General features: G+C 42.6%; 1 protein-coding gene across 1 annotated transcript in view; it reads right to left on the reverse strand.

The window, feature by feature from the left end:
- The window catches only part of GLI3 (GLI family zinc finger 3), a 279,986-nt gene that overhangs the window by 64,986 nt on the left and 187,815 nt on the right, over nucleotides 1-27,185 (reverse strand). The window contains exons 6-10 of the mRNA XM_054726279.1: nucleotides 22,283-22,429; nucleotides 17,463-17,664; nucleotides 3,822-4,035; nucleotides 2,693-2,806; nucleotides 1,093-1,233 (exon numbers count right to left, since the gene is read on the reverse strand). Coding sequence (XP_054582254.1) covers nucleotides 1,093-1,233; nucleotides 2,693-2,806; nucleotides 3,822-4,035; nucleotides 17,463-17,664; nucleotides 22,283-22,429 — 818 coding nt within the window. The remainder of the gene's footprint in view (nucleotides 1-1,092; nucleotides 1,234-2,692; nucleotides 2,807-3,821; nucleotides 4,036-17,462; nucleotides 17,665-22,282; nucleotides 22,430-27,185) is intronic.

Below are 27,185 nucleotides of genomic sequence, written 5' to 3' on the forward strand. Positions count from 1 at the left end.
GAGTTATCAAGAACCATGGATCATTTAAAAATAAAAAGTTACTAGAAAAGAAAAGAGGGTGCGTGTGCATATGGAGGTTAGGGAGTCGAAACAAAAGCTGTTCTGTCAGATTTCCCATCAGATTAAAAGCTTAGGAAACTGCCGCACGTAGCAAACCATCCTCCATGCCTCCGTGGGACCCTGTCTTTCTGCAATGAGTATGTGAGCTACCTCTTCTTTTTTTCTTGATTTTCTAAATGCCCTTCCATCTCAGTTGCTGCTGGTCACGTTCGCCAGGGAGACTCCACAGGCCTGAGAGAAGGTGCCCAATAAAATGAAACACTGGCAAAGGACACGCGGCTAATCAGGTGTGAGCACTGGGTGGGGAGCGCTGCAGTATTTGAAACAACACACAGGGGAATAAGGGAAAAAGATTTCAGAGCATGGGATGGCAAGTAGTTCTCAATCTGACCAGGCTACAGCTTTCAAAAGCAGACATCGTTAAACACAAGTCACATCATTGCACAATACACATCTCTTTTTCCATGAAACTATTAGGCTTACAAGGGTTGGCCTCAAGTCAAGAAATTGCTAATGGCTTGCCCCAAGCATCCACCTATCTCACATACAGTACTAATTGCTGCATAAAAGAGTGGGAGATTCCTGGAGTGTTGAGGGGCTGGGAGAGGAAAGTAGAATGGAGGGAAGAAAAAAAAAAAAAAAAGGAATCCCCCACTTCTACAATTTTTTCTGTTGTTCCTCTTGGAGAGGAGACTCAAACTTGGTTAAAGGTTAATAATAATTCATGTCCAGCTTACTATTACTCAATAATCATCCAAGTCACTAACTCAAAATAGTGTTCTCTGACTTACAGGATCAGAGTCATTACACTCTCTGTTGAAGACTTTATTGAATTTTACACTAAGCTTTAGCTGACTGCACAGGTCAAGCACCAGGGCTCCGAGTTCTCTTTATTCTCAGAAAGTCATAAAGGGCTCTCCAGTTCGGAACACTGTTAGCTAAGAAACTCGACGCAGTGCGGGGTCAGGGAAGCTGATCCCGCAGAAAGGTCACGTAGTTGGAAAGCCCAGTTGGCAAGTCCCTCTCACTTACGTGCACCAGCTGCTCCTGGGTGTCAAACTCCCGTGTGCAGCCTTCCCAGTGGCAGTTGGTCTCATAGATGACTTCGGGCTCCTGCTTGCTTTCATCTTTGTCCCCTTCCTCCTTCACCAGGGTGGTTACTTCCGGCTGTTCCTGACAGGCGAGGGGAAGGAAGAGAAAAAAAAAAAAAATCAGACAATGAAAGAAGAAAAAGACAAAAACTTGATTTAGATGTTTTCCTCCTGATGCAAATTTTTCAGTGAAAATAAAACAGTCCCAGGTCTGTTAACTAGGTTTTGGGAATGGAAGAAGTCAAACATATGGAATCATTTCTGTGTATTTTTTCAGAGTTACCAAATACACCTTCAGAGATTATTTACTTGTGATTCAAGGACAACAGCCCAAACCATAATGATGATAAGAAGTTGAGGCAAACTCCGCTATCCTTGAATACAATGGTGGAAAAAAAACAACAACCAAAAATGTTATCCCATAAGAGAAGCAATTAAACTAGGTGATGTCATCTTTACCCAAAAGATTGGTCTTTCTCTTCTGGTTAAATTCTTTTCAGTATATTAATTTATTTATTCTCATATTTTGGAATCCAGGGAAATGATTACCAGTAATTCTAATTCTGCTTTCCTTGCCCTTGGAGGCTGCTCTTAACAGACACTTTGTGGATTTTATAGGGATAATGTCTTCTTGGTTCAATTTCCGATGTCCAATGATGCACTCTCTGTCCCAGAACCATGGCATCTAAAGCTTGGGGGCTGGGGTAGGTATAGTCTTTCCTAGTCCTCTAAGCAGCTTTGTAGCAATTTAAATACAAAGAATTTCTAGAATTCTGGAAGACAATTAGGTGTGTAAATTCGAGTTCTAATTTGGGGCTAGATGAGAAAAACTATACAAGCATTGAGGAGTGACCAGAAAGGATGTTGACTAGCAAAATGCAAAAGGATGAATTTCAGAACCCACGACACCCATTCATTCCATCTTCAAAGAGCTTGTCACTAAAACAAAAATGTGGGCTAAAGTGGTCTGAGGTTTGGGCTGAAGCAGCCTGGCCATAGCAAGATCCAGATTCTGTGGATGTCCAGATTCTTGTCCAACCCCTATTTCTGTGAATTAATATTCCTTGACCTCTTTCCTGAGTCAGGCCTGGGGACCCCAGGAGGTGAGAAACACATCTTAAAACTGAGGCTCAGAGGACCTCGTCCTTTCAGGACTTGGAGTAAAGGACAGGAATCTAAGGAGCCTTAGAATAGGTTAGTTGTGCCTGATCCCTCCCTGTTCCCCAGGCTCTCTTGGCAAGTGGGAAGTGGCAAAATAAGAATAAAAACATGACTGGTATAGAGAACATCACTAGCTCTGCCCAGCTAGTAATGGTTTAGGACTAGGAACTCAAAATTTAGGCCCAAGATCAAGATTAGGGACTGAAGCCTGGTCACATCGATGGTCAGCAACACATAAACCCAACCACTTACTCAACGAACCATAGTTTATACCTCACACAGCTGCCTGCACTTGTTGTGTTTGCTCCTGAGCCAGAAAAATAAACTGAGTCCAACTCTGTAGCTGGCCTTCTGCCAAGTGCAGAGCCCAGGCGCCTCACCTGCTGGCCCCGTGGCCCCGGGCTGGGGAGGTCCTCATCCGGTTTGATCTTGGATCGTTTGTTGTGCATCAGGTCGCCAGTGCTGCTCACCGCAGACTCGCTCGTGGGCTTGTTCTGCCGGTCACCGTTGCAGAAACAGAGACAAAAATTAGGTTGTAATCAATGAGCAGGACTATTCTAAAACCTGCGACTTGAGAGAAGCAGGCTTGTTTGGCACTGGAACAACGACTCTGATAATGTTCCAACACCGTGGTAGCAGAAAACACATTCATGAGGCAGCTCCTAGTTTTACCTCACGAGTATAAACTCCCTAGGCTTTTAAACGCTAGAAGAGTAGCCCTGGCCAGTTTGGCTCAGTGGATAGAGCATCGACCTGCGGTTCAATTCCTGTCAAGGGTACATGCCCTGGTTGCGGGCTCAATCCCCAGTGAGGGGGCATGCAGGAGGCAGCCAATCAATGATTCTCTCTCTTCACTGATGTTTCTATCTCTCTCTCCCTCTTCCTTCCTCTCTGAAATTAATAAAAATATATTTTAAAAAATAAATTGATGATGTCTTACCATATAAAGAAAATAATAATAAAAAATAGTAAAAAAGCTAGAAGAATAGAACTGGGGCCTGGACTTTAACAAGTTCCAAAAGAACAAAGCTGTGAGGAGGGTAGGAAACCAATATGAACTGTTTGCCAAGTTCTTCAATGAGAGCATCAGATGCTTCTCTCGGCACGATCCGTGTGGAGAAAAGAACAATTTTATTCGTATTCTGGAGTGTCACACCATTCTAAGTGCCCGTGGACGGTGACCAAATGAGAGCCACACATTCCTGAATGCATTTCTATTGAGTGGGGGTACAGACAGCACCGGCTCAGAGTGAAGCCTCATCAAGCAGCCACATTTCCACCGAGGATCAACCGACTCTGGTGGAAGAAGCTGCTGTTTCTTGAGGAGCACATACACAGCATATTCATGAAGACTGAAGACCACAGCCCTGAGTTTGCAAGACAGGCTGCATAGAGTAGGGAAGTGCTGAGAATGCCAGGGCACCGTGCCCATGAAGAGCTGGCACGGTGGCACAGCTCTCCTCTACGATTACCAAGACCGACCAGCTCATCGAGCTGTCTCTCTCTCACCTGTGAGGACTCCGAAGGGCCAGAGCTGACCTGGACAGGGTTCAGAACCGTAGGGATCCCAGGAATAGGCCTCTGTGTTGGAAATGTTGGGGCAGGATGGATGAGCGGAGGGCTGTGTCCGAAGGCTGAGCCTAAGCTCTGTTGTCGGCTTAAGATTTGCTGATGCACGTGGAGAGACACAGGCGCAGAAGGGTAGGTGAAACTCAAGGCAGGGCTGGATGGGAGAAACAAAGAGCAGGAGACCATCATTACCCGGAGCATGGGGACTGGTGCAGCAGCCCGTGTGCACACCTTTACAGCTGGCTGTACCATCCCAAATCATATCAGGTCCGTCTGTTTAAATTAGAAGGTAAAAACAATGGTTGACAAACATCTTGAGAACTTCCAAGAGAAAGATGACAGGACACGCATGTGTGCACACACACAGACAGACCTGAAATAAGATTCAGTAAAACGAAACAAAAGGCATGGGCTCAATAACAGCTATTTATTGCAATAACAAACTTTATATAAAAAAAGAGAATGGGTGACTACAAGCTTTATAGTACTTTTATTGGCTCTCAATCCCATATGTTCCTGTGCATGGAGCAACTCCTTTAATCTTGGCTCACACTGTGCACTTTCATATGTCTCCAGATCTTATTACAAGAGGAAAGAAAATCAATTGGTTAAATGTGTTTTGAACACCATGCTTGTCATATCACTCATTTGTTTGTAAAGATGGAGAGCTTGGTTCATCCAGAATGCCACCTAAAGAATTTCCATCAGTGCCGTCTGGTTACAGAAACTGATGGATTAACCTCTCCTGGGCGCAATCGGTGATCAATGGGCTTTGATGGAGGAATATTCCAATGGGAGAGAACAGCTCCCTCTCCCAGTTAAACAGCATTAAATGTCTATTAAAGCCCATTATGCATGCTAATGCCTGTCACTGCTTTATTATGCCACAGGATTTCCCAGGCTACAGTAGGTTCGGAAACTGCACTATTTCCTAAAGACTAGTAGGCAGTGCCAAATTATCTTCCACGCCAGCATAGTTTAGGAATCAAATCCTCTTAAAAGAATGAAGTGCCCTTGAGGAATTTGTCAATGGCTTAAAAGTACATGAAAAATTAAAAGTGCATTCATGAAAATGTCTTTCTTAAAAAATAATCAGTGAAAAAAATATGTATCTATATATATTTCCCCCATCCTGCTGTGTAATACTCAGAAAGCATCAGGATTTCTTGTAATGTCAGAGGTAGAATTCATGCAAATTTACAATCTGGTGGGTTAATTACTATTGCTGTTAAGCACATTAACCGAGAATATAATAATTACAATAACAAAATTCAAACCATTTCAACAACTTTAAGCAATAATTCCGAAGATATACTCTGTTCATTAATGTGACTCCACATTTTGCCTATTTGATTACAATCTATAAAAGGCGACTTCAATGGGATTACATTACTATTATTCCTTCAGAGAACCTCACATTACAATAGCTTGCCCATTTAAGACCGAATATCATTAAGAATACCCTAGGAGAATTTCACCAGGCTGGGAGGAATTCTCCTTTCATTCTGTATTGTATTTCTGTAATAAAGGAAAGCAGAAACATGGTGAAAACAGTCATTGTTCACAGTAAGTTAGGGAGAAATCAGTAATAATATTCCGTTTCTGCAGCACTATAGTTTCTGCCAGTGTTTCCGAAAGCAACCATGAATGATTACAGCAAGACTTAGCGAAGGTAGCTGTGTGGATGATTGATAGGGCGTTAATCAAAAGATGCATATCTGCCTCAGAATTTGTTCACAAGCTTTCTTCTAATAGCTGATTTCATGTTCACTGAGCTCTATGCCAGTTTGTCCAATTTATTTTTCAGTGTACAAGCCATTCATCAAAAAACACAATGATTTAACACACACCCTTTCCTTTTGGTGAATGGGTATTACTAAGTGTAACTACCTTACTCTATTCATTAAAAAAACAAAAAACAAAAGACCCCTCCACACATACATTTCCAATTCGACACAGACTTTGCAGGAACCTCCATACACCTGTCCAGAGTTTCCTGAGCCCATGCGATTGGGGTGGGGGAGGGAAGAGGGGGGCTTGGGATGGGGCCCCTACGGTCACTTACATTCTAATTCTAGAAGGCAGAATATTTGGGGGCTCAAAAAGTCAGGACCTAATTAAGACTCAAGACCATTAAAGAATACATTTCACAAGGCAGAAACTGCACTCAGTTTCATTTTAAAATGTGAGTAGCTGAACAGGGTGAGTAGTTTTACTTTTCGAAAGATGCAGGAGAGAAGACGAAAGCCAGCCCCAGCACCCAGCTGCAGTCCTGTTCTGAGCTGCACGCTCTCGGACTCCCGAAGACACAGGAAGGGGATGCAAAAGCTCACGACACATTCGGGCAACGTTCCCTTTCTGGGCTGCTATTCTGCTGGTAAGGCCAGGCGACAGGAATAAACATTCTCTAAAACCCATGTCAACTGTTAAGATTCCAAGAGATAGAGACCGTCCAGAAGGAACGGGTGATCTTCAGCTCTCGCTGCTTATTCGTAAGAAGCCAGCAACACAAAACTTCTCCTCCGTGAGACACAGACGGAGGCCAGGGCTCAGCCCAGAAGGGCCGGTGCTGCCGTTGGCTCCTCAAGGTGCTGCGATTACAAACACTGTTTAGAATGTGATCATCGAAGAGAAACTGTTGACTCTGCCACAGCATCAGGGCACGGTTTTGCGAGCCAAGGCTCCTCTCGCTCTCAGAGCAGACTGTGGGGTTCTGGACCAAGTTTTGTTAGGAAGCAGCAGAGGATGGGCAGTGCCTGGGCAAGGAGGGGCCCCCTCCCATGTGTATGCAAAGAACCTCGAGGACTTCCTGCTCGGTGACCCTAAGTGGTGGTGAGCTGTCATCCTAAGAAGCTCCGCCTCCTGAGTCTCTCTGCACACAGTACTTGCTGTGTCTGTCCTTCCAGAAGCCAGCATGGCTGCTTCCTTTTGATCACTCTGGTCTTAGCTTAAATGTCACCTCCTCAGAGAGGCCCCTGAGACCAGTGCCCCCCTCCCACGCACACATCGAAATGAGCCCCTCTGCAGCACGTGGCCTTATTCTCACAGCAGCACAAGGCACTCTCATAGTAATGTAAGGTCTAGGTTAGGGGGTGGGGGGGCGGGGCAGCACAAGGCACTCTCATAATAATGTAAGGTCTAGGTGAGGCGGGGAGTGGGGGTGGGGGTGGAGGCCTGGCGGCTGGTCTGTCTTGCTCCCTGCTGACCCCTGGTGCCTGGAACACTGCCTGGCACATAGCAGGCACTCAACTTTGAGAGGAGTGACTAAACTGCTTCCACAACGTATTAATATCCAGTTGCTGCTAAAACAAATTTCCGCAAACTTAGTGGCTTAAAACTGCACACGCTTATTATCTCACAGCTTTGGGGTCAGAGTCTCAAACAGGTTGGCAAGGCTGCATTCCTCTGGAGTCTCTAGACACCTTGCCTCTTCCAGCTCCCACAGGCTGTTGGCAACCTGGGCTCGTAGCCCCACATCACTTTGACCTTCTCCTCGCACTCTGACCTTCACCTTCTGTCTCCCTATTATAAGGAGCCTTATGGTTTCATTAGGGCAACCTGCACACTCCAGGATAACCTCCTTATCTCAAAATCCTTAACTTAATCGCAGGCTCAAAATTCCTTTTGCCACCAAAGGTAACATTTATGGGTTCCGGTGATTAAGACAAGCACATCTTGCCCAGCAAATGTGGCTCAGTGGTTGAGCGTCGACCTATGAACCAGGAGGTCATGGTTCAATTCCCAGTCAGGACACATGCCTGGATTGCGGGCTCGATCCCCAGTGTGGGGCGTCCAAGAAGCAGCCAATCAATGATTCTCTCTCATCACTGATGTTTCTCTCTCCCTCCCCTTCTTCCTTCCTCTCTGAAGTCAATAAAATAAAAATATACATATATATTTTAAAAAGATATGCACATCTTTGGAAGCCATTATTTTGTCTACCACACTCAGAATTGTGTTTCAAAGAAAAACATGTTTTTCTCTGAAAACTACAATTTGACAACATGTCTGTAAAACAGTATTACATAAACAAAGCTCGCATCTAGATTCACTTCTTTCTACAGAACTTCAGCAGCTGATAATAGATTTTGTTGCTTACAGAGGTCAGAATTTTTTAAAAGTAAATTGTACCCTTAGAAGCCCTAAAAAATCTTCCTAAGGGTTCATGCATTTATTCCATAACTTCCTAGATTTATAAAGTATTGATACTGTTGAAAATTTGTCAAAATCTCTGCCTCCTTTAAAGAAGGACCGAGTCTAGTCTACAGGTTGGTCTATCAGAGCTTTATGACCCCAAGCTTTTGCACTTCTGCTCACCCTATTCTTCCTTATGGATCACTTAAATACAGATTGACTTTATATTCTGGCTCCTAAATTCTCTTCACTCAACATTCTATAAAGTATAATTCAGAAAACTATTTATATAGCTTTCACTTCTTTTCTACATGACTACATGAAAGATGGGATAACTTAAAAAACACAAACATTTGTAAGAATGTGACTTAAGACTGTTAATCTATGTCTAGTCGGTAAAATCTCTAGAAAGAAAGTGTCGGGTAGCCCAGACCTTCCTAACAATGCACTAAGATGGTCCCAGGCCTCCGAAGATAACAATCCCAAAGCAAGTGTTACGGAGAAAAAGAAAAAGATGTGGCAAGTTCCGAAAGATCTGAGGAACTAGGGTTCAACAGTCCTGAGTGTGGAGCGTTAATGTGCACACGTGCCCTCAACATCCCACCCAGAATGTTGAGCAGCCATAATTGGAGGAGCTTCTAGAGACTAGTGTCCCTTGTAAAACATTTTGAAAAACACTCTTCAGAGACAACATGTATAAAGCCAGTATAAATTAACCCAAATGTGAATTTGCCCTTTATTTTTTTAGAGAAGAAAAAAAAAGTGGATTTCAGATCCCTGACTATGTGTGTGGTAGCCTCATCACCATATATAATTTGTATCCCTCAGAACAGATGTATGGTTACTGATTTTTGTTTGATAAAAATACTTTAAAGGGGCATTCCACTGTCCGTGGCATCACAGCACAGAGTTCTTTCTGAGCACATCTAAGTCAAGATAACTACTCACAGTCACTTCCCCCTTCAAATTTAGCTCAGAGTTTAGTTAAAAGTGAGTGGGAGCCAGTTCTTCTACTTCCAAAGATTTAAAATTCAAATTCCCAAACTCTGAATCTTTAAGAAAGTTTTGATATATTTTTTTATTTCCTATCAAACACCAGAGGTAAAGTTTTATCAATACCCTTTTATAAAGTGTGGTCAAATGTGGCAAACTGGGTCTTGTTTCTTAATATCACAGTAAAAGCACAGTAACACCTCACTTGCCTAGATGATTTTGGTCTTGGAATATCCACAATTATCCCCAATTAGGTTAAAATCTGGAGTATAAGTAGAAAGTAAGGATGCTATGCAACTACAATAAATGTCATAAAATCCACATACTGCATCATTCATTAATTCAGCAAGTTTTAATTGAGTACTTTCCATACATCTCATTTAAATTTTTAATGAATAAAATAATTATTTGTATCTGGAAAGTTACATACTAATTGATATCAATACATAAAATTTTGAAGTCTATAATCATGTTTGACTTTGTCAAGAAACATTATTTTTTTCCCAACCAAAGAAGTGATTGAGTTCAACATTAGTACAGAAACCCTTGTGATCAATCTGTAAATAAAACCCCTATTTAATTCCTAGAATGATATCTAAATGGGGACACTTAACAGTTCATATATTAGAAAATAACTAAACATTTACTCAGCCCTACTATGTACATAGGCATTTCAAAGTCATTCAGATTCAAAGAGATAAAACCCAGTTAAAATAGCATATGGGACAAGCCCATAACGTGTTTAAAAACCACTTTAGGAATTCTATATGTGGAGGCGGGTAGGAAGGTAGGGACTATCCTGGGTAACTTAATGCACAATAAACGCAGCAGCATAATTTGGCCTGCTGCAGCCCTTTATGTGGGAAGGGTAAAGAGAGTTGATTACAGTATTGAAGAGATCTGTTTTCAAATACAAATTAAAAACAAACTGAGGAACTATAAGAAAGATGGCAAGAGGCTGGATCACCCAGCCACTGCACACTTAAAGGTGAAAGGCTCGATTTTATTGTTTAATGACTTCAATCCACATGGCTTCTTTAAGGTAATAGTTTTCCCTTAGAGTTGCCATGGAAATCTCACTTCCACAGAGTCGAAGTGCTAGGGCTCCTTTGCATTAATGTGCAATACATGTGGAGAAAGGGTGAGGGAGGCTGTGGTAACTGAGTAATACTCCCACATTTTTTTTATATTTGCTTCGTCAGAGAAGATCACCGGTTTGCTGGTTCATCTCTGGAACCCCATCGTGACATGGTGGGCCCGACAGAGCTGTCCAGACCCAAGAGCTAAGCCACAGCAGAGCCAGAAGTAGGCGGTACTGGGGAGGCCCCCATCACAGAGGCGCCATCTCCTACCCAAGGGGAAGCGTAAAAAATATGTGGCCCCTCTGGAGTCTTAAAAAATGTCTTGTTTTAAATGTAAAATCAACTCTACCTATAAAAATATTTTTTCAATTGCCCTGGTTGTTAAATTTCATTCAGATGTGAATTTTTAAAACACCCTTAAAAGAAACTCATGTGACCCTTTTATGATGTATCACTGTAGGTCAGGGCATGGGATAGGAAGCTTCATGCTGCAGAAAAAGCCCATTTTCTGTAGCTGAAAAATCCAATGCCAACATTTACTTTTCAGTATCTCATCTCTCTTCCAATGGCTGCTCATGAAATCAGCTTTGGAGGTGAAATCAGGCCACAGGCAACACTGGGAGAACATGAGGGCCCCATCATCTGAGAAACCGACTTCAAGAGGAGAGAGAAGAGAGCGGGGGGGGGGGGGCAGGAGGAGAAGTTCTAATCTAAACCAACTCTGTGGCTTTGTACTAATGAGGCCGACCACTTTCTGGTTACAGCTGTGGAATTTATTACACAAGCACTGCCATTCAAAATAAGACCAGTTCTTTCCAGTTTTGCAGAGAATGGGCCAACAGCTATTATTATTTGTGTATGGGTAGGTTAGGGACACACTTAACGTGCATGTGCTGGTACCTGAAAAGAAAAAAATAAATAAATAAGGCTTCCACTTCCATCCACGGAAGTTACCAGGCACGACGTTTACTAGAAAACCCAGCAGTCTCAAAAGACGTAAAGAGCACACAAAGGCCTGTATACTCACAAAACGACGTTTCATTGAGAAACACACACTTTTTGAATGATGCTTTAGACAAAAATTCATTAGGTTTTATATGAGCAAAGTGTTCTAAAGGCTTTAAAAGCTACTTGCCACTAAACAGCCCAGCAGACAAACCCTCCAGGACTATAAAGAGCAGTGACACTCTCTCCAATGAGATCCGCCTCGAAGCACTGGTTAGGAAAACCATATTAGTACAAGCATAACATAATTTTTAAAAACATCCTCAGATACTATTTCCTTATTGTAAATGGTGTTTCCTGCCAATCCTTTCAGTCAAGAGAGAAGGAAGTATGGCCTGGGGAACAGAAAGAAAGAAGGTGAAGATATTAGCCAGAGAACATATATGCATAGCCCATGGGCACAGACAACAGTGGTGATGGCCAGATGGGGGGGAAAGGTGGAGGGCTGGGTGGAGGTGAGCAAAGGGCAGGGGTGGAGGGGGGGATGGGGGACATCTGCAACAGTGTCAATAATAAAAAAAATAAAGAGGAAGTTCAAAGTTAGATTCACTAGATTCTACCCCATAAGTAGTTGAGTGCCTTTGCTTCAGCCCACTAACCTCCCCGAGCATCAGCTCCCTCACCCCTAAAACAATGCAGCCTCCTGTTCCTGGATCCGTGGTCCAGGACACAGTGTATAGCCTTGCCCTTGCCCACCTCCAACCTCGTGTTTTGGCGTAAGTAAACCCTTCCCTGTGCTTACTGCCATCTGAAGCCCTGGGCTGCTGATAGCCCCTCATCAATCACACTTCCCACTCAGGGCCTCACCTGCTCCACTCACTCATTCATGTCTGACCGGAAGCTCTTCCCTTCTGTGGGTTCTCTGAAGGCATCGGTCATGTCTCTCATTTATTTTTGTAGCCTCCATGACCAGCCCAGTGACAAGCAAATAGATGAATATGCAGTTAAGTATTTGGGGAATAAATAACTGATTAAGTCAAGTAATATTTGAAACTAATGACCACATCTGAGAACAAATGAAAACTACCTTTTTTAGTTAAGATCAATCACCTTCACTGATACTGGGGGGAGAGAAGGTTGTCTCATGATCCTTAGAAGATGCACTCAGAGAGCTTTGAGGACACTGGTCATTTGGCGCTGTATCCCTCTATTACTCAATATTTCCCCCCCAACTCACTTTTGCATTGTCTCTTCAACATACAACAAGGTGTTGACTCCAGCAAGGGTGCAGAACCACCTTGCTATGGAGGCCGAGCTCGTTCCTATTCTGCCTCAGGAAGTGGCAATGGACCCGCCAGGTATGACCTTACTCCTGTTGTTGGAAAGGGCTGATGCTACATGAAGCAGAAAACACAACCCGCCCTCTGCTTACCAGGCAGAGCTGGTCAGTGCTGAAAGCAGAAACCCACACCGACTTCTGACGTAGCTCTGGGCACATAGCTCTCACTTGCATTGAGGTCTCTACCCTGGCCATGTCAGATCTAAAACTACTAAGGATATGAAACCATCTTCATTTTAGCCATTAAACATAAAGTGAGAAATGAGTGTGCTACTAATTTCTTTATTCTATTTATGTTTGCCCTGCAGGAAGATGAGGGCCATTTGAAACACCTCTTCCAATGGCAGTTCAATTTCTAGGGACAGGTATTAGCAGAGAAAAAAACTATCTCTAATATAATGTCATTAACTGGATATTTATAACACTAGCCTTATCCATACAGAATGGGGATTATATGCTGTACCTGATAAATGTGAATCATCTCATCTTAGATGGATGTCTTTAGAATGATAGAGAAATTAAAACTTGAGCAATAGACATTGATCTTTTTATCCCTTTATTTTGCATCCATCCCTCTGTCTCTTGTCTCTACATCTATATAACTATCAACATATGGACATATTAATACACCATTTAGATAGACTATATATAACTCTCTGAAAACCACAATTATTCACCTATCACATAAAACTTCCTTTAATAAAGGTGATTCCAATTTTAATTACTAACTAAAGAGCTCCTTGATTTATTCACTTACGAAATATCTGTTGATACTACAAGGCCACAATAATCAAAACAGCATGGTACTGGCATAAAAACAGACATGGATCAATGGAACAGAATAGAGAGCCCAGAAATAAATCCATACCGTTATAGTCAATGAATATTTGACAAAGAAAGCAAAAACATACAATGGACTAATGATAGTCTATTTGATAAATGGGGTTAGGAAAATTGGACATATATGTCAAAAAAATGAAACCAGACCACTATCTTACACCTCATACATGAATAAACTCAAAATGGCTTAAACACTTAAAATTAGACCAGAAACCATAAAAATCCTAGAAGAAAACATAGGCAGTCATATTTTAAATATTTCTCGTAGCAATATTTTTTTCTGCTATATCTCCTCAGGCAAGGGAAACTAAATGAAAAAAAAACACACAAAAGAGTTTTTGCACAGCAAAGAAAACCATCAACAAAATGAAAAGACAAACCACTGAATGGGAGAATTTATTCACCAATAATGCTTCTGATGAGAGGTTAATATCCAAAATTTGTAAAGAACTTATAAAACTCAACACCAAAGAAACAAAAAATCTCATTTTTAAAATGGACAAAATACCTGAATAGACACTTCTCCAAGAACATACAAATGGCCAACAGACATATGAAAAGACTCTCAATATCACTAATCGCCAGAGAAATGCAAATTAAAAACACAATGAGGTAAAACCTCACACCTGTCAGAATGGCTATCATAAAAAAAAAAAAATCAACAAACAAGTGTTGGTGAGGATGTGGAGAAAAGGGAACCTTCATGCATTGTTGGTGGGAATGCAGAATGGCACCGCCACTGTGGAAAGCAGTATGGAGTTATCTCAAAGTATAAAAAATGGAACTGCCTTATGACCTAGTGATGCCTCTTCTGGAAATTTATCTGAAGAAACCTGTAATACTAATTCAAAAGAATATATGTACCCCTATGTTCATTGCAGTGTCGTTTACAATAGCTAAGATCTGGAAACAGCCTAAGTGCCCATCAGCAGATGAATGGATAAAAAGTTGTGGTACAATTATACAATGGATTTCTACTCTGCCATAAAAAGGGAGACAATTTTACCCTTTGCGACAGCATGGATTGATCTAGAGAACCTTGCGCTAGGTGAAATAAGCCAGTCAGAGAAAGACAAGTACCATATGATTTCATTCATATGTGGAATTTAACGAGAAACTGAACTAGTAAGCAAAGTAGAGACATACTCATGGATAGAGAGCAGGCAGACATCTGAGTATGGGGGTTGAGGGGGAGGGGTGGAGCAAAAAAGAAAAAACTCATTGACAGGGACAACAGTTTGATGATTGTGGAGGTAGAGGGGGTTGGGTGGAGCTGGAAGAGGGTATAGAGGGGATAAATGTTGATGAAGAAAATAAAGTAAAATAAAAATTTTTTAAGAAGAAATATGTGTTGACTCACGTGTCAAGGTGACAGCACAGATTTTGTGGGGTGGGGACTGTGGCCATGAACAAGACATGCACAGCCTTCGGCCTTCGGCCTTGTGTTTAGAGGAGGAAGCATACAGTAAGTTGCACAATGAGCAAATACACATGGGATTTCCAATTGTGGTAAATGGTATTATCAGCCTCTTGGAGAGTAACATTTGAACTGGGACACAAATGTGAAGGAAATGGCTACGGCATTTTTTAGAAAACTCAATGTGTCTTTAAACGTTGATTAATATCTTTAGACATTTATTTAACCGACATCAGTACTCTATGCACTCTAATACCAGAAGCAGACTAGGTATTAGCAAACATGTATGTGTGAAAGGCAAATGTGTTTGGGGTGAATTAAAACGCAAGGGATTGGCGTGCTGACACTGATGCTCACCAGACATGACCTTTGTCAATTTCCTCTTGCAAAGACCCACTGTGCTGATGTGCAGAACAAGAATAACACGATGCTTTCCAAAATCGCTGGGTTACTAGCGCCTGCCATGTTCCCTGGTATGAGGCAGAGTGTAAGTGCACCCTGAGTGCACATCTGCTCTTGTATCTTTCACTCTTGAGAAAGTTAGCTCCTCTTTTCAGACTTTTTCATGCTTCCTCCCTTTCCCTGTCATCCCCTGGTCCTACTACTCACCAATTATTCCTCAGGTCAGTTTTTAGATTTCACAAAATGAAACTTAGAACAGGGCAAGCAAAGCACTAACCTTTCTCCAGCTGAAGGACTGGCAAGCAGTGCCGATGACAATGACTCTCATGATTGTATTATATGGCAAGCTCACCTCATCCTGGGTTATGTGTATTACCTCATATGCATTAAAAACGACATGTTAACCTAACACATAGATTTGTACTAATGAATGAGAGGTCACGTTGCAAGAGAAAATATAGAGTGGAAAGAGCCGAAGACAGAGAAGAAGAGAAGTGTGTGATGGCCCGGCTCTCCCAACGGCAACAAGGTCCCCAGGGAGTCTTCTTCCAGCTCTCATGACAACAACAAGGTCTACTGTAGGTCCTGGGAGGCAGGGGATAATGACAATTTCAAGTCAGTGTGCTTGATAATTTCAGGTCTTCCAAGTACTGATACGAGGTTACCTGGGCAAAGGTAAGGAGATCAAGAAGCCAGCAAGAGGCTGGGGTAAGAAGAAACACAACACCGTGACCATTTGCACACCATATTTTAATCCAAGTCCTTTGGATGCTGTAAAAAGTCAAGACAGCTGGGCAGAGAGCAAGGGGGAAGAAAAACGAACAAGTAACAAGAGAAAGGAATGCTCACAGAGTGATTCTGTATGAAGATCATCATGTGCCACATTTCTACTACTGTGATACTATGATTTCTAGTCGAGCCACATCATAATTACATGGTCAACGGCAATCTATGACGCCGGAGTATCTACTAGGAGTACAGAACAGCCAGGTCACAGTTCTCGGAGCCAGACTGGGATGAGCATAGGGCAGCACAGCCAGGCCGTGATAGCTCAGCTCCTGGACAGACCATCCAGGGTCAGTTCCCTTGAGGCTTTGCCCACAGGTAGGGGTCTTCATCCTGGAATTGCAGGTCCACACCAGCTTTAACTTAATGTGCCCCTTTCCCATACAGTGGGTGTCTTGTCTTTAGTTTACAAGTGTGAAGACAACTTCAGAGAGCCGACCAGCGAGCCAGGTTTGCACAGGTGGTTGGTGGCAAATATGGAATCTGCCTACAGATATCCCCGATTCCAAAGCTACATTTGTGACTAAAGTGGTTAATCTCGAAAACACCTAGGCCCCCTTTCTATCTCCTAACTTCTATCAAGTAAGCAGAGTTATTTGCTTTGCTCCAAGTTTCCACACTTTATTGACCATAAATAAAATGACCATATCATTTTCCCTGCGGAAAATGATATGGTATCAAAATGGGGATTTACAATATTTAAACACTAACTTGCTTGTCAAGGAGCATTGCTGCTAATGGAACAAGAAAATAAATAAAACGGTAATTGAGAACATTCTGGAACAAACAATAGTATTCATTTCTAGTAAATATGGTATATTACTACAGCTAAAACTTTTTTCCCCCTGGATTTCCTGTGATAGATATGCCTTCCCATTTATCCACTTATTTTCCATTAGACTAAAGACCATGATGCCACCTTTTCCTCCCTCCCTCCCTCCCTCCCTCCCTCCCTCCTTCCTTTCTTTTTCTTTCTTTCTTTTTCTTTCTTTCTTTCTTTCTTTCTTTCTATTTCTTTTCTTTCTTTCTTCCTTTCTTTCTTTCTTTCTGTCTTCCTTTCTTTCTTTCTTTCTTTCCTTCCTTCCTTCCTTTCCTTCCTTCCTTCCTTTCTTTCTTTCTTTCTTTCTTTCTTTCTTTCTTTCTTTCTTTCTTTCTTTCTTTCTTTCTTTCTTTCTTTCTACATGCTACTACTGGGGAAAGTGCACATCTTCGTGCACGCCTTTCCCCAGTAATAACATGTAAATTACACCATGCCTGATCTTTTGATTTTCGCTCTCATTCTTGCATGTGTCCCACACCCAGGTATGAAGTCAGTTTTTCCACTACAGAACTATAATCAATAACAGGGGCTGGGATAAAAAGATTTGCCCTATTCACTGTCTTTATGATATGAATTTCATCATAACTAAATAACTACTATTTCTATATATGGGCTACTGACTAAAAGTCTACAGAATATATATTTTGGGCCCAATAATTGGATCTGGAATTCAGTATAGGGACATTTGATCTGCTTCCTGGGTCAGGCCTCGTGTCATGCTGCTGTATCTGTCCTCACAGGTAGTCAGTACTGCAAATCCAGGTGCAGTCTAGAGCTGATGTTTTATTAAAGAAACACATAACAGCTTCGGGAAAATACATACCTGATTGCACTTGCAGATAAGTGACCATAGGAGCCACTTGCTGAAGAGCTGCTGCGGGAATTATTGAGAATTGTGACCAAGGAGTTGGGAGACGTCCTTATCATGGTCTGAAGGTCAAAGCTATGATCGGACAGTGGTGATATAGACAGTGTACGTTTTCGGTTTGGCCTGGCTGACAGCCTGGGGCTGGGGAATCTGGTGCCTGTTAATAAACAAAACAGAACCTGATTACCTGCTGTACCTGTTATTTATTGCTACTCGCCTGTGTGGAAGAAATGAAGGATAAGAAGTGGCAACTTCCGATGACAAGTACCTCTCCTCCCACTTGTGATCTACTGGCTACAATTGAGGAAATTAGGGAGAAATATTTATCTTCCAAGGGCTTACCTCAGGGGAGCTCTGTTTATTAATGTGTAGGCAAAATGATAAATTGCTAAACAAAAGGGAAAGACTTTTATGTGTTATCCCTCTCATTTCTAGTGATTTATGAATCTGATGGCTGCTTAGATATTCCCGTCATTAATTCACCACAAGCAACAAAGACAGTGGTTCCCACAGCTACACAACACACACCACCCTCCCAACACGCACCACTTTAAGGCAATGAGCCAAAGGAAAAATGAGTTAAAGTATCCTAAGATAAAAGATTCAGCTTGGTTATGCACTCATTTCCCCACAATGCCTGTAGTTATCTGATTCATTTCTTAAAACAACTGCTAAATATATTACCCAAATTAATGGTTCTCAATTGGGGGGCAATATTGTCCCCAGGGGTCAAATGACAACATCTGGAGACATTTCGCTTCTCACAACTCATGGGGTGCTACTTACATCTAGTGGGGAGAGGCCAGAGATGCTGCTGAACACCCTGTGATGTGTGGGACAGCTCCCCACAATGAACTGCCTGGCCTCAAGAGTGCTAAAATTGAGGAACCCTGCCCTAAATTCCTCATAGCCTAACAACAACATAAGTCCAAAGAAACATTTAAAATTTTGGGATGTAGTTTGTTACAATCAGATACAATCCCAGCAAGCATTATAATGAGATTTGATAAGTCTATTTTAATTCTCTGGATTTATTAATTATCTACATTTATTAGAATGTTTCACCTTCAAAAAGATCCCACGAATCTGGAGGTTAACAAGTCACAACTTAAAGGCATGCCAACTTGTGTTAACCCTTCTTAACTGGAGAGTTAAAAAATAAATGCCCATTTACCTTCAACTTGGTAGATATTTGAGATCTGAATTTCAGGGCATAGCTATGCAAAGGCTTCCTGCCTTTTCTAAGGTTACATTTATATTACAATGTCATCAAAATAAAGTTTAATGAAAGAATGAAAACATAATCCCAGGAGATAGTGGCAAATAAAACATGATTTCTTTAAACTACCAATGGAGGGTTTCTATGTCATGGCATGGATATGCCTTGGTTAGATGGACAAGGCAATTTCATGGTACCCAGAAAACAGAAGTAAAAGCTAAGTCTTCTTTATATAAAGAAGTCTAGGCACTTGGTCTCTGGGAAACCCATTGGGAATATTTTCCTCATCAGAGATGGACCTTGGCACAAGACCACAATCCAACATCTTTAACATAGAATAGATGAATAAAAAGGCCATACAGATAATATTATAGAAATAAATAGAGATATATTTTATAGTTAATAAAAAATAAATAAATCACAAACTGGAACTTAGTAAGTTAGTACCACCCATGTATAAAACTGGAAAACCAACTCAAAAGACAAATGTGGTACCTACTCAAATTTTTCTTTCAGGCACATTTAAAATTGAGTTTCTTCATTTAGAATAGATTCATTACCTGATTCAGGGCACGTTAGTACAAAAATAGTAATCCCAACTATGTACACACCTTTTAGTGTTTTATTATGGCATCTGCCTTACACATAGATGTTTGACATTTACTACGAGAGGCTAATTTCACCATATAGAAATTTTATGAAGAAATGCCTTCCACTTCCAAAAAATTTCCAAGGACAAACTGGACTTATGGTCGACTTCCAGATAATCCTCAACGATAACCCTTCTCACATGGACTCACTGGGACTCGGGGATCAATGGCACAGTTAGAAGTAACAGGACATTCTGGAAAGAGCTGATCTCTGAAACACCTTTAATTATTTAAATCACTAACTAGCTAAGGAGACCATCTGATGCTATAAAACTCTAGTGACCTTATACTCCCTTCACACCTTCCAAAGCCAGACAGACACAGGCGGAGCCTGACTACATCCCTCCAAGGACCCTGGGGTTGCTCTCGGCCTGGCTGGTCCAGCAAATCTGTTTTTCCCTCCAAGATGGGATATAAGTCGGTCTTCGCCAATATCAACAGTGTTGTTTTGCAAGTGTCTTCATCTCTAGCATGTTCCTTGTAGGGATATCTCTCGCTCTCCTGTCCTTTAAGGTCACTCGAATCTCAACATGAGAGCTATAAAACAGACTTCGTTCTAGCATGCAACACAAAAATGCTCTATACTGAAGCTGGCTGGAACCCAGCTATGCCCACTATTGGTACATTTAAATATCAGGTGTTGCCCTAGCGGGTTTGGCTCAGTGGATAGAGCGTCGGCCTGCGAACTGAGGGGTCCCAGGTTCGACTCTGGCCAAGGGCATGTGCCTGAGTTGTGGGCTCGATCCCCAGTGAGTGGCGTGCAGGAGGCAGCCGATCGGTGATTCTCTCTCATCATTGATGTTTCTATCTCTCTCTCCATCTTCCTTTCTCTCTGAAATCAATGAAGAATTTTGTTTTTTTTTAATTTTAAATGGTTTCACTTTGTTATTGGAAAAGTCTGCTAAATCCTGGGTACACTTCTTATGCTCTGTTTAACCAAATGCTATTTCAAGTATTTTAGAGAAAAAGAATCTAGTACTTTATGCACTTCCAAACCCTTTCATTATGCTTTTCCCAACCCCCTAATAACCAAGCAAAGCAAGATAAAGTCAGCACTGTGAGGCAGTGATCTGGGATCCTCTGTTGAAGGGAAAAGGAGACAAGGTGAGCACTTTCAAAACAGCTGAAAGAGAACAGGCCCAGGTCTTCACTGGCCAAACCATTTCCTTCTTAAATATAAGCTCAAGCATTCTTATTGTTCCAACACGGGTATCTTCGATTTGGCTTTCTGTTGTTTTGTTTCTCCATTCTAATAAAATATTCTGACAAAGAAAAAGGAGTTTTCTTTTTATATGATGAATGATAGGACATCTAAATTCCTACTTAATGACGATCAATTTACCATATACTTGGCAAATTAAAATTCCCTTAATTAGTTTTTACAAAGTAAAAGGATAGCTTCATCCTTTATTTAGATAAAAACCACCACTGTCTGACTAAACAGATTCTCATCAAATAAAGAAGGTAATATATGGGCTGACCTTCCAAGGATTCTGTATTATTTTAATTATTCACAGATTTAAAATAACGAATTTGCATAATAACACCGAACTTTTTTTTCAACAGTCCCTAATTGAAAAGTGGTTATGATAAATCTGAAATTGAAGCTCTCCACTCTACAGAGCAGAACAACAAAGGCCCCGCAGAACATGTAATACCGTTCTTTCACTTCGTGTGAGGTAATAAACTCTCCAAGGGAAACCTGTGCACGCGTAGGTTACTATGTAACATAGCCAAGTTCGTTCATCATGGTAAGACTGAGCTATAGATTTTACCCGGACCTTCTCCAGACCTAAGGACTGAATTACTAACTAGTGCCAGAGTTGACAAATGTATACCCTTTTCACAAAAGAATACAAATAGACTGTGATGGAAAAACACAAGTTGTCCTAGCTGGTTTGGCTCAGTGGATAGAGCATTGGCCTGAGGACTGAAGGGTCCCAGGGCACATGCCCAGGTTGTGGGCTCAATCCCCAGTAGGGGGCATACAGGAGGCAGCCAATCAATGATTCTCATCATCCATGTTTCTATCTCTCTTTCCCTCTCCCTTCCTCACTGAAATCAATAAAATATATATAAAAACAAGTTAATCACTGCTACTAGGGAGTATAAACAAAATCTCAAGCATATGCTCTCCTCAAAGTCATATTAGTGTCTTATTCAAAGGGTAGTGGCTTTCACTGATGACCCCCTGGATGATGCTTCCAAGTCACTTCCTGACAAATGGATGTGGACTCAAAGAATCTGCATAACTGAGAACTCCTGGATGTTCTGAAAAGTCACAACCACAGCCTCCTTTTCCTACACATCTTGGTAAGTGACCCAGAGAAATCATCCTAAGACCCCAAAATAACTGATACAAAATGCATCCAATGATCCCATTTTCTTCCACTGCCATGTACCAAAAATAGGCTTCTAATTTGGAAATGCTTTTTATTTTTCCTAGATAAAAGGTTTTAGTGAAATATAAGTTTTAATGTAAAGAAAACATATGAGGCAAATCAAATGGAAAAAAAAAATGTCAAACCAAGGACAGGTCTTTTGAAAAATTAACTTTTAAGGCATAAAATCTACAAAACCAAGAAATGACTAGGCTAAGTACACTCATGTAATCAAACAGGTTTCCTTATTTTGTTATCAAGACGAGGCAGAGCAGTTTTTTGTTTATCTGCCGAATTACAATCGCCTGCACCTTCCAGTTGGTTCCGAGTTAAACAGGGAGTCCTGGGATGGCCCAGCATCTGGCAGCTTCCTAAAACACCAGCAGAACCAGAGCACCAAGCATTTGTGGCTCCTCCTCTTTCTCTGGTTTGTCAAGGTAGACAATTACCTAATCTTTGTGTCTTCCTCTCCAGTGCGTGAGTTAGCATCTGCCCCCCACCTCAGAAAATGGCCCCATCACTTACTGTCCATGGCATGAAAATACTCCATGTGGATGGCCCCAGCGCCAGTGGTGGCAGCCGTGGGAAGGATGTCTGCGTAGGGGCTGCGCTGGCCAGCTAACAGAGCCATCTGATGGTAGTATTCTGCTGGGCTGACTCCCGCGTGGGGCGCTGGAAGGGAAGAGGAGAAAAGGATGGGTACTTGTTGAAAGAAGGTCAACAGTCCATTTGTTATGCAGCCCACACCAACAATTCCTTTGATAGCTCAGTCTAGTAAAATTCCTTTGGCTCAAATTGTGCTTTCACTTAAGTCTACCAGATACCTTTTATTTGGAAAGAAAGCGGAAGGATAAGAATAGAGAAAATAAAATACATTATAAAATATCTGAGGTTAGTGTTGAAGGGACCAAAGTTTTGCCACCCCAAAAAGATGTATGTTGGGATATTGATTTTAAGACATGAAAGACTCAGAAAGAACTTCTGACCCTCTTCCTTACACACCTATAGGAATTCAGACACACACACACAAAAAAAACCAACCCTGTTTACAAGAAAGGAACATCTGGGTACCAGAATTATCAGGGGATCACTTTGTAAATTATTCAACTGTCTGACCAATGTGCTGTACATCTGAAATTAACATAAAATAATATTGAATGTCAACTGTGTGTGAAACATAATAAAAGAAGGGAGCATCATTTAATATCATAATATAAACTAAGTGTGGCAGACAGAGTGAAATCTAAAAAAGCCTCTTTTTTCTTTTTTTTTTTGGACACACTCTGTGTCCAATTGTTTCCGGGTGACCCAGCAAGAATTTGTTTAGCACATTTGCTCTTTCTCATCTACCTGCTGTACATTGCCTGCTGTCCCTTTGAAACCCCTCTCCTTTGTTCAGAATGGCATAGAAACCCCAAACACATCTTCAGGTTCCCTATTTTTATGGCACCTCTGCATGTATATCCGTAATAAATTTGGGGCATTTTCTCCTGTTAATCTGTCTCTTATTAATTACTAACCAGCCAGAAGAACTTAGAAGGTGGGAGAAAAATTATTTCTCGTACCCCCACAGTTTAAAGAAATCTTCAAGAATTAAAAATGATTAAAATGTATGTATGTACATAACGCATTCCCACCTCTGCCTTACAAAATGAAACTGTTTCTTATATAAAAATCCCAGTGTGTTCACATTCCTTACAGTAGTTGACAACTTAGACATCTATGATTTCTTTCCAGACATACTTAACATACTTCTCTAAGCTTCCTGACAGGCGTGTCTGAGTCAGCTCTCACTACCTGGAGGACCCAGCACTTACAAGGGGAAAGGCCGCACAGCTTTAATAACACACGACTGAATGATAAGCTGCAATTTTGTGTTCTATAATTTAAAAGCTCTTTTTTCATTACAAAATCAAAAAGAAAATATACCTACCAATCTGGAGCAATTTACTGGCAAGAGTCAGCTCTGTAAGAGTGGGATAATAATCAGTGTCCACCTGCCAATTTATGGCAAAACTGACGGATATTGCAGAGGTTCTGAGGGTGGTCTCCAGATTCGTGAAGATCTGGATACAAATGTCAGCTCTGCCTCTTGCTGCTCCATGAGGTTGTTGGGAACATGAATGCAGTGATGCATGTAAGTGCCTATTAGCACATAGCATTCCATCACTAAAAGTTAGTTTGGCAATTATTATGTAGAAAAACTGGCATTCTATAAATAGCTTTGTGTTTCACATTTGTGCCCACAGACTTTCTTTTAAAATCTTTATTGCTGAAAGCATTACATATATCCCCTTTTTGCCCCATCGACCCCCTCCAGCCCACTCCCACCCTCCCCGCCCCCGCCCCAGACCCTCACCACCCCACTGTCTGTGTCCAAGGGTTATGCATACAAGGTCTTTGGTTGATCACCTCCTATCCAGCCTCTCTCCCCGCCTTCCCTCCGAGATTCCATACCCTTTTTCATGCTTCCATGTCTCTGGACCCACTCCATTCATCAATTTATTTCATTAATTAGATTCCACATGAGTGAGATCATGTGATAATTGACTTTCTCTGACTGACTTATTTCACTTAGCATGATACTCTCCAGGTCCCCACATGCTGTCCCAAAGGCTAAGAGATTTTTCTTTTTCACTGCTGCATAGTATTCCATGGTATAAATGTACCACAGCTTTTTTATCCACTCATCTACTGATGTTGTGCCCACAGACTTTTATACATGATAAAGACATGATATATATTAAAAGTTCTTAGACCACAGAAAATATTAGTGACTTGACTTTATTTTATTGGATATTATTGGACTCTTGAGGCAAGAAGAGTTAGGCAGAACCAATCAAAAATGTCTTATTCACATTCACCAGGAAATACTATGGGTAGCAGAGGATAAGATCCTTTTTAACTAGAGGTCCAATTTCTCGTGACTCAACTAAATTTCCACAAGCCAGGCACAACTTCAAGTCCACTGTGCGCTGACCTCCCTTGCCCTCTCAGCCTCTGGTCTCCTTGGTAGTCATTTCCAAAAAATTCCCAAGTACTCCATGGAGGTAACTTTCCATTTTTCCCATTTTAAAAGCAAATACCAACCAGAAGATTGCGTTTGACTCTCTGATGGTTTTATTTTTAAAATATAAATCTTACAAACTCCCAATTATAAGAGAAGTAAGAACTGGAGATGTGCAATATGATGCATATAATTAACACTGCTGTATGGTGTATTTGAAAGTTGCTAACACATTAAATCCTAAACTGTCATCACAGGGGAGATAACATTTTTTTTTTCTTTTCCCTTTTTCTATCTATATGAGAAAATGTATGTTAACTAAACTTACTGAGGTAATCACTTCACAGTATATGTAAGTCACTATGCTATACACCTTAAACTTATACAGTGCTTTTGTCAATTATCCTATATAATAAAGAGGTATTATGTGAATTGACCATCACTCCAACACACAAGATGGCTGCCCCCATGTGGTCAAAGATGGCTGCCCCCATGTGGACACAAGATGGTTGCCACAAGATGGCCGGCAGGGGAGGGCAGTTGAGGGCAATCAGGCCATCAGGGGAGGGAAGTTAGGGGAGACTGGGCCAGCAGGGGAGGGCAGTTGGGGGGAACCAGGCCTGCAGGGGAGGGAAGTTAGGGGTGACTGGGACAGCAGGAGAGGGCAGTTGGGAGGGACCAGGCCTGCAAGGGAGGGCAGTTGGGGGCGATCAGGCTGGCAGAGGAGGGGAATTGGGGGCGACCAGGCCTGCAGGGGAGGACAGTTGGGGGAAACCAGGCCTGCAAGGGAGGGAAATTAGGGGTGACCGGGCCAGCAGGGGAAGGCAGTTGGGGGCAACCAGGCCTGCAGGGGAGGAAAGTTGGGGGTGACCAGGCCTGCAGGGGAGGGCAGTTGGGGGTGATCAGGCCAGCAGGGGAGGGCAGTTGGGGATGACCAGGCCTGCAGGGGAGGACAGTTAGGGGCAATCAAGCCAGTAGGGGAGCAGTTAGGCATCGATCAGGCTGGCAGGGGAGTAGTTAGGGGGCAATCAGGCAGGCAGGCGAGCGGTTGGGAGCCAGCAGTCCCAGATTAGAGAGGGTGCAGGCTGGGCTGAGGGACACACACCCCCGCCCCCACACACGAATTTCGTGCACCGGGCCTCTAGTATTTCAATAAAACTGGAAAGAAAAAAAAAGGTGAATCTTGTCCAAATGGCAAAACTCATTCTCTTTAGGTGCCTTACAAGGAGTCGGCAGCTGTTCCTGGAGCACTGCTACTCCTGGAAGCACAACTGAGTAGATGTTTACTGAGCAACCTCGTGCGGCTTTCCCACACACTATTCCCACCACACACAGCCAGCCTCGGAGAGTGGTCTGCGTAGAGATGGGGACCTTGCCGGGTCCCTTCAAATGCTGCTCAGTGTATTGGAGTGCATGGTGTTTCTCGGAGCTCCCCATCAAGCACCAGGGATTTGTGACCTGCTGCAGAGAACTCACAACCTACCACCTGCAATCAATAAGGCGTATGCAATTCTGGACCTTAATTCAGGTTCTGGCGATTGTGGGCAAGTGAATTTGTATATGCGTGTATGTGATGGAAAATGTTCTTCCTGAATCAAATAAATGGTTTAGAACTTGACAGGTGCAGAATACACAAGTCCAATTAAAAAGAGTCAAGTCGAGGAGAAACCAAGATGGCGGCATAGGTGAAACACCTAACCTGCAGCCGGGCACAACAATTTCAAAGGCACAACTAGAGGTCAGAGCGGACATCGTCCAGAACCACAGGAGAGCTGGCGGACTGAAATGCCCACAGCTGGGGGGAAGGAGAAGGCCACGGGGACAATCGGGGGAGCCGTAAAAGCCTGAGGTATGGAGAAACTGGCGGAGACACGAGCACGCGCGCCTGCGGGGAGGATGGAGCCGGAGAGGAAGGGGCGGCTGACGGCCTGGCCGGCGTTCACTGGCAGGAAGGAGATAAAGGCTCCGGAGTGCGCTAAGCGCCGGCTCCGACTGCACTGAGCGCCAGTTCCGGGCGAAACCCGGGGAAGCCAGGCGCAGGCTGGGGGAATGAATCTGGGCTGTGGGGCGCAGGCACAGAGGAGCGGGGGAAGGCAGAGCTCCAGAGGCGCGCACGGGAAGGGGCGCAAAGGACGGACTGTTGCCTGCGCCACTGAACTGCCCTAGCGGGAAGGAGACATAAGCTCAGGACCGTGCTGAACCCCAGTTCCGACTGCACTGAACCCCAGTTCCGGGCGAAACCCTGGGAAGCCAGGCGCACGCTGGGGGAATGAATTTGGGCTGTGGTGGCGGAGGCACAGAGAAGCGGCGGCTCCAGACGCGCGCACTGGAAGGTGCGCAGAGGACGGACTTTTGCCTGCGCCACTGGGTGGCCCTGCTGGGAAGGAGACAGGGACGCCAGACTGCGCTGAGACCCAGTTC

The sequence above is a fragment of the Eptesicus fuscus genome, chromosome 14, assembly GCF_027574615.1.
Source record: "Eptesicus fuscus isolate TK198812 chromosome 14, DD_ASM_mEF_20220401, whole genome shotgun sequence".
In the NCBI taxonomy this organism is placed as follows: domain Eukaryota; kingdom Metazoa; phylum Chordata; class Mammalia; order Chiroptera; family Vespertilionidae; genus Eptesicus; species Eptesicus fuscus.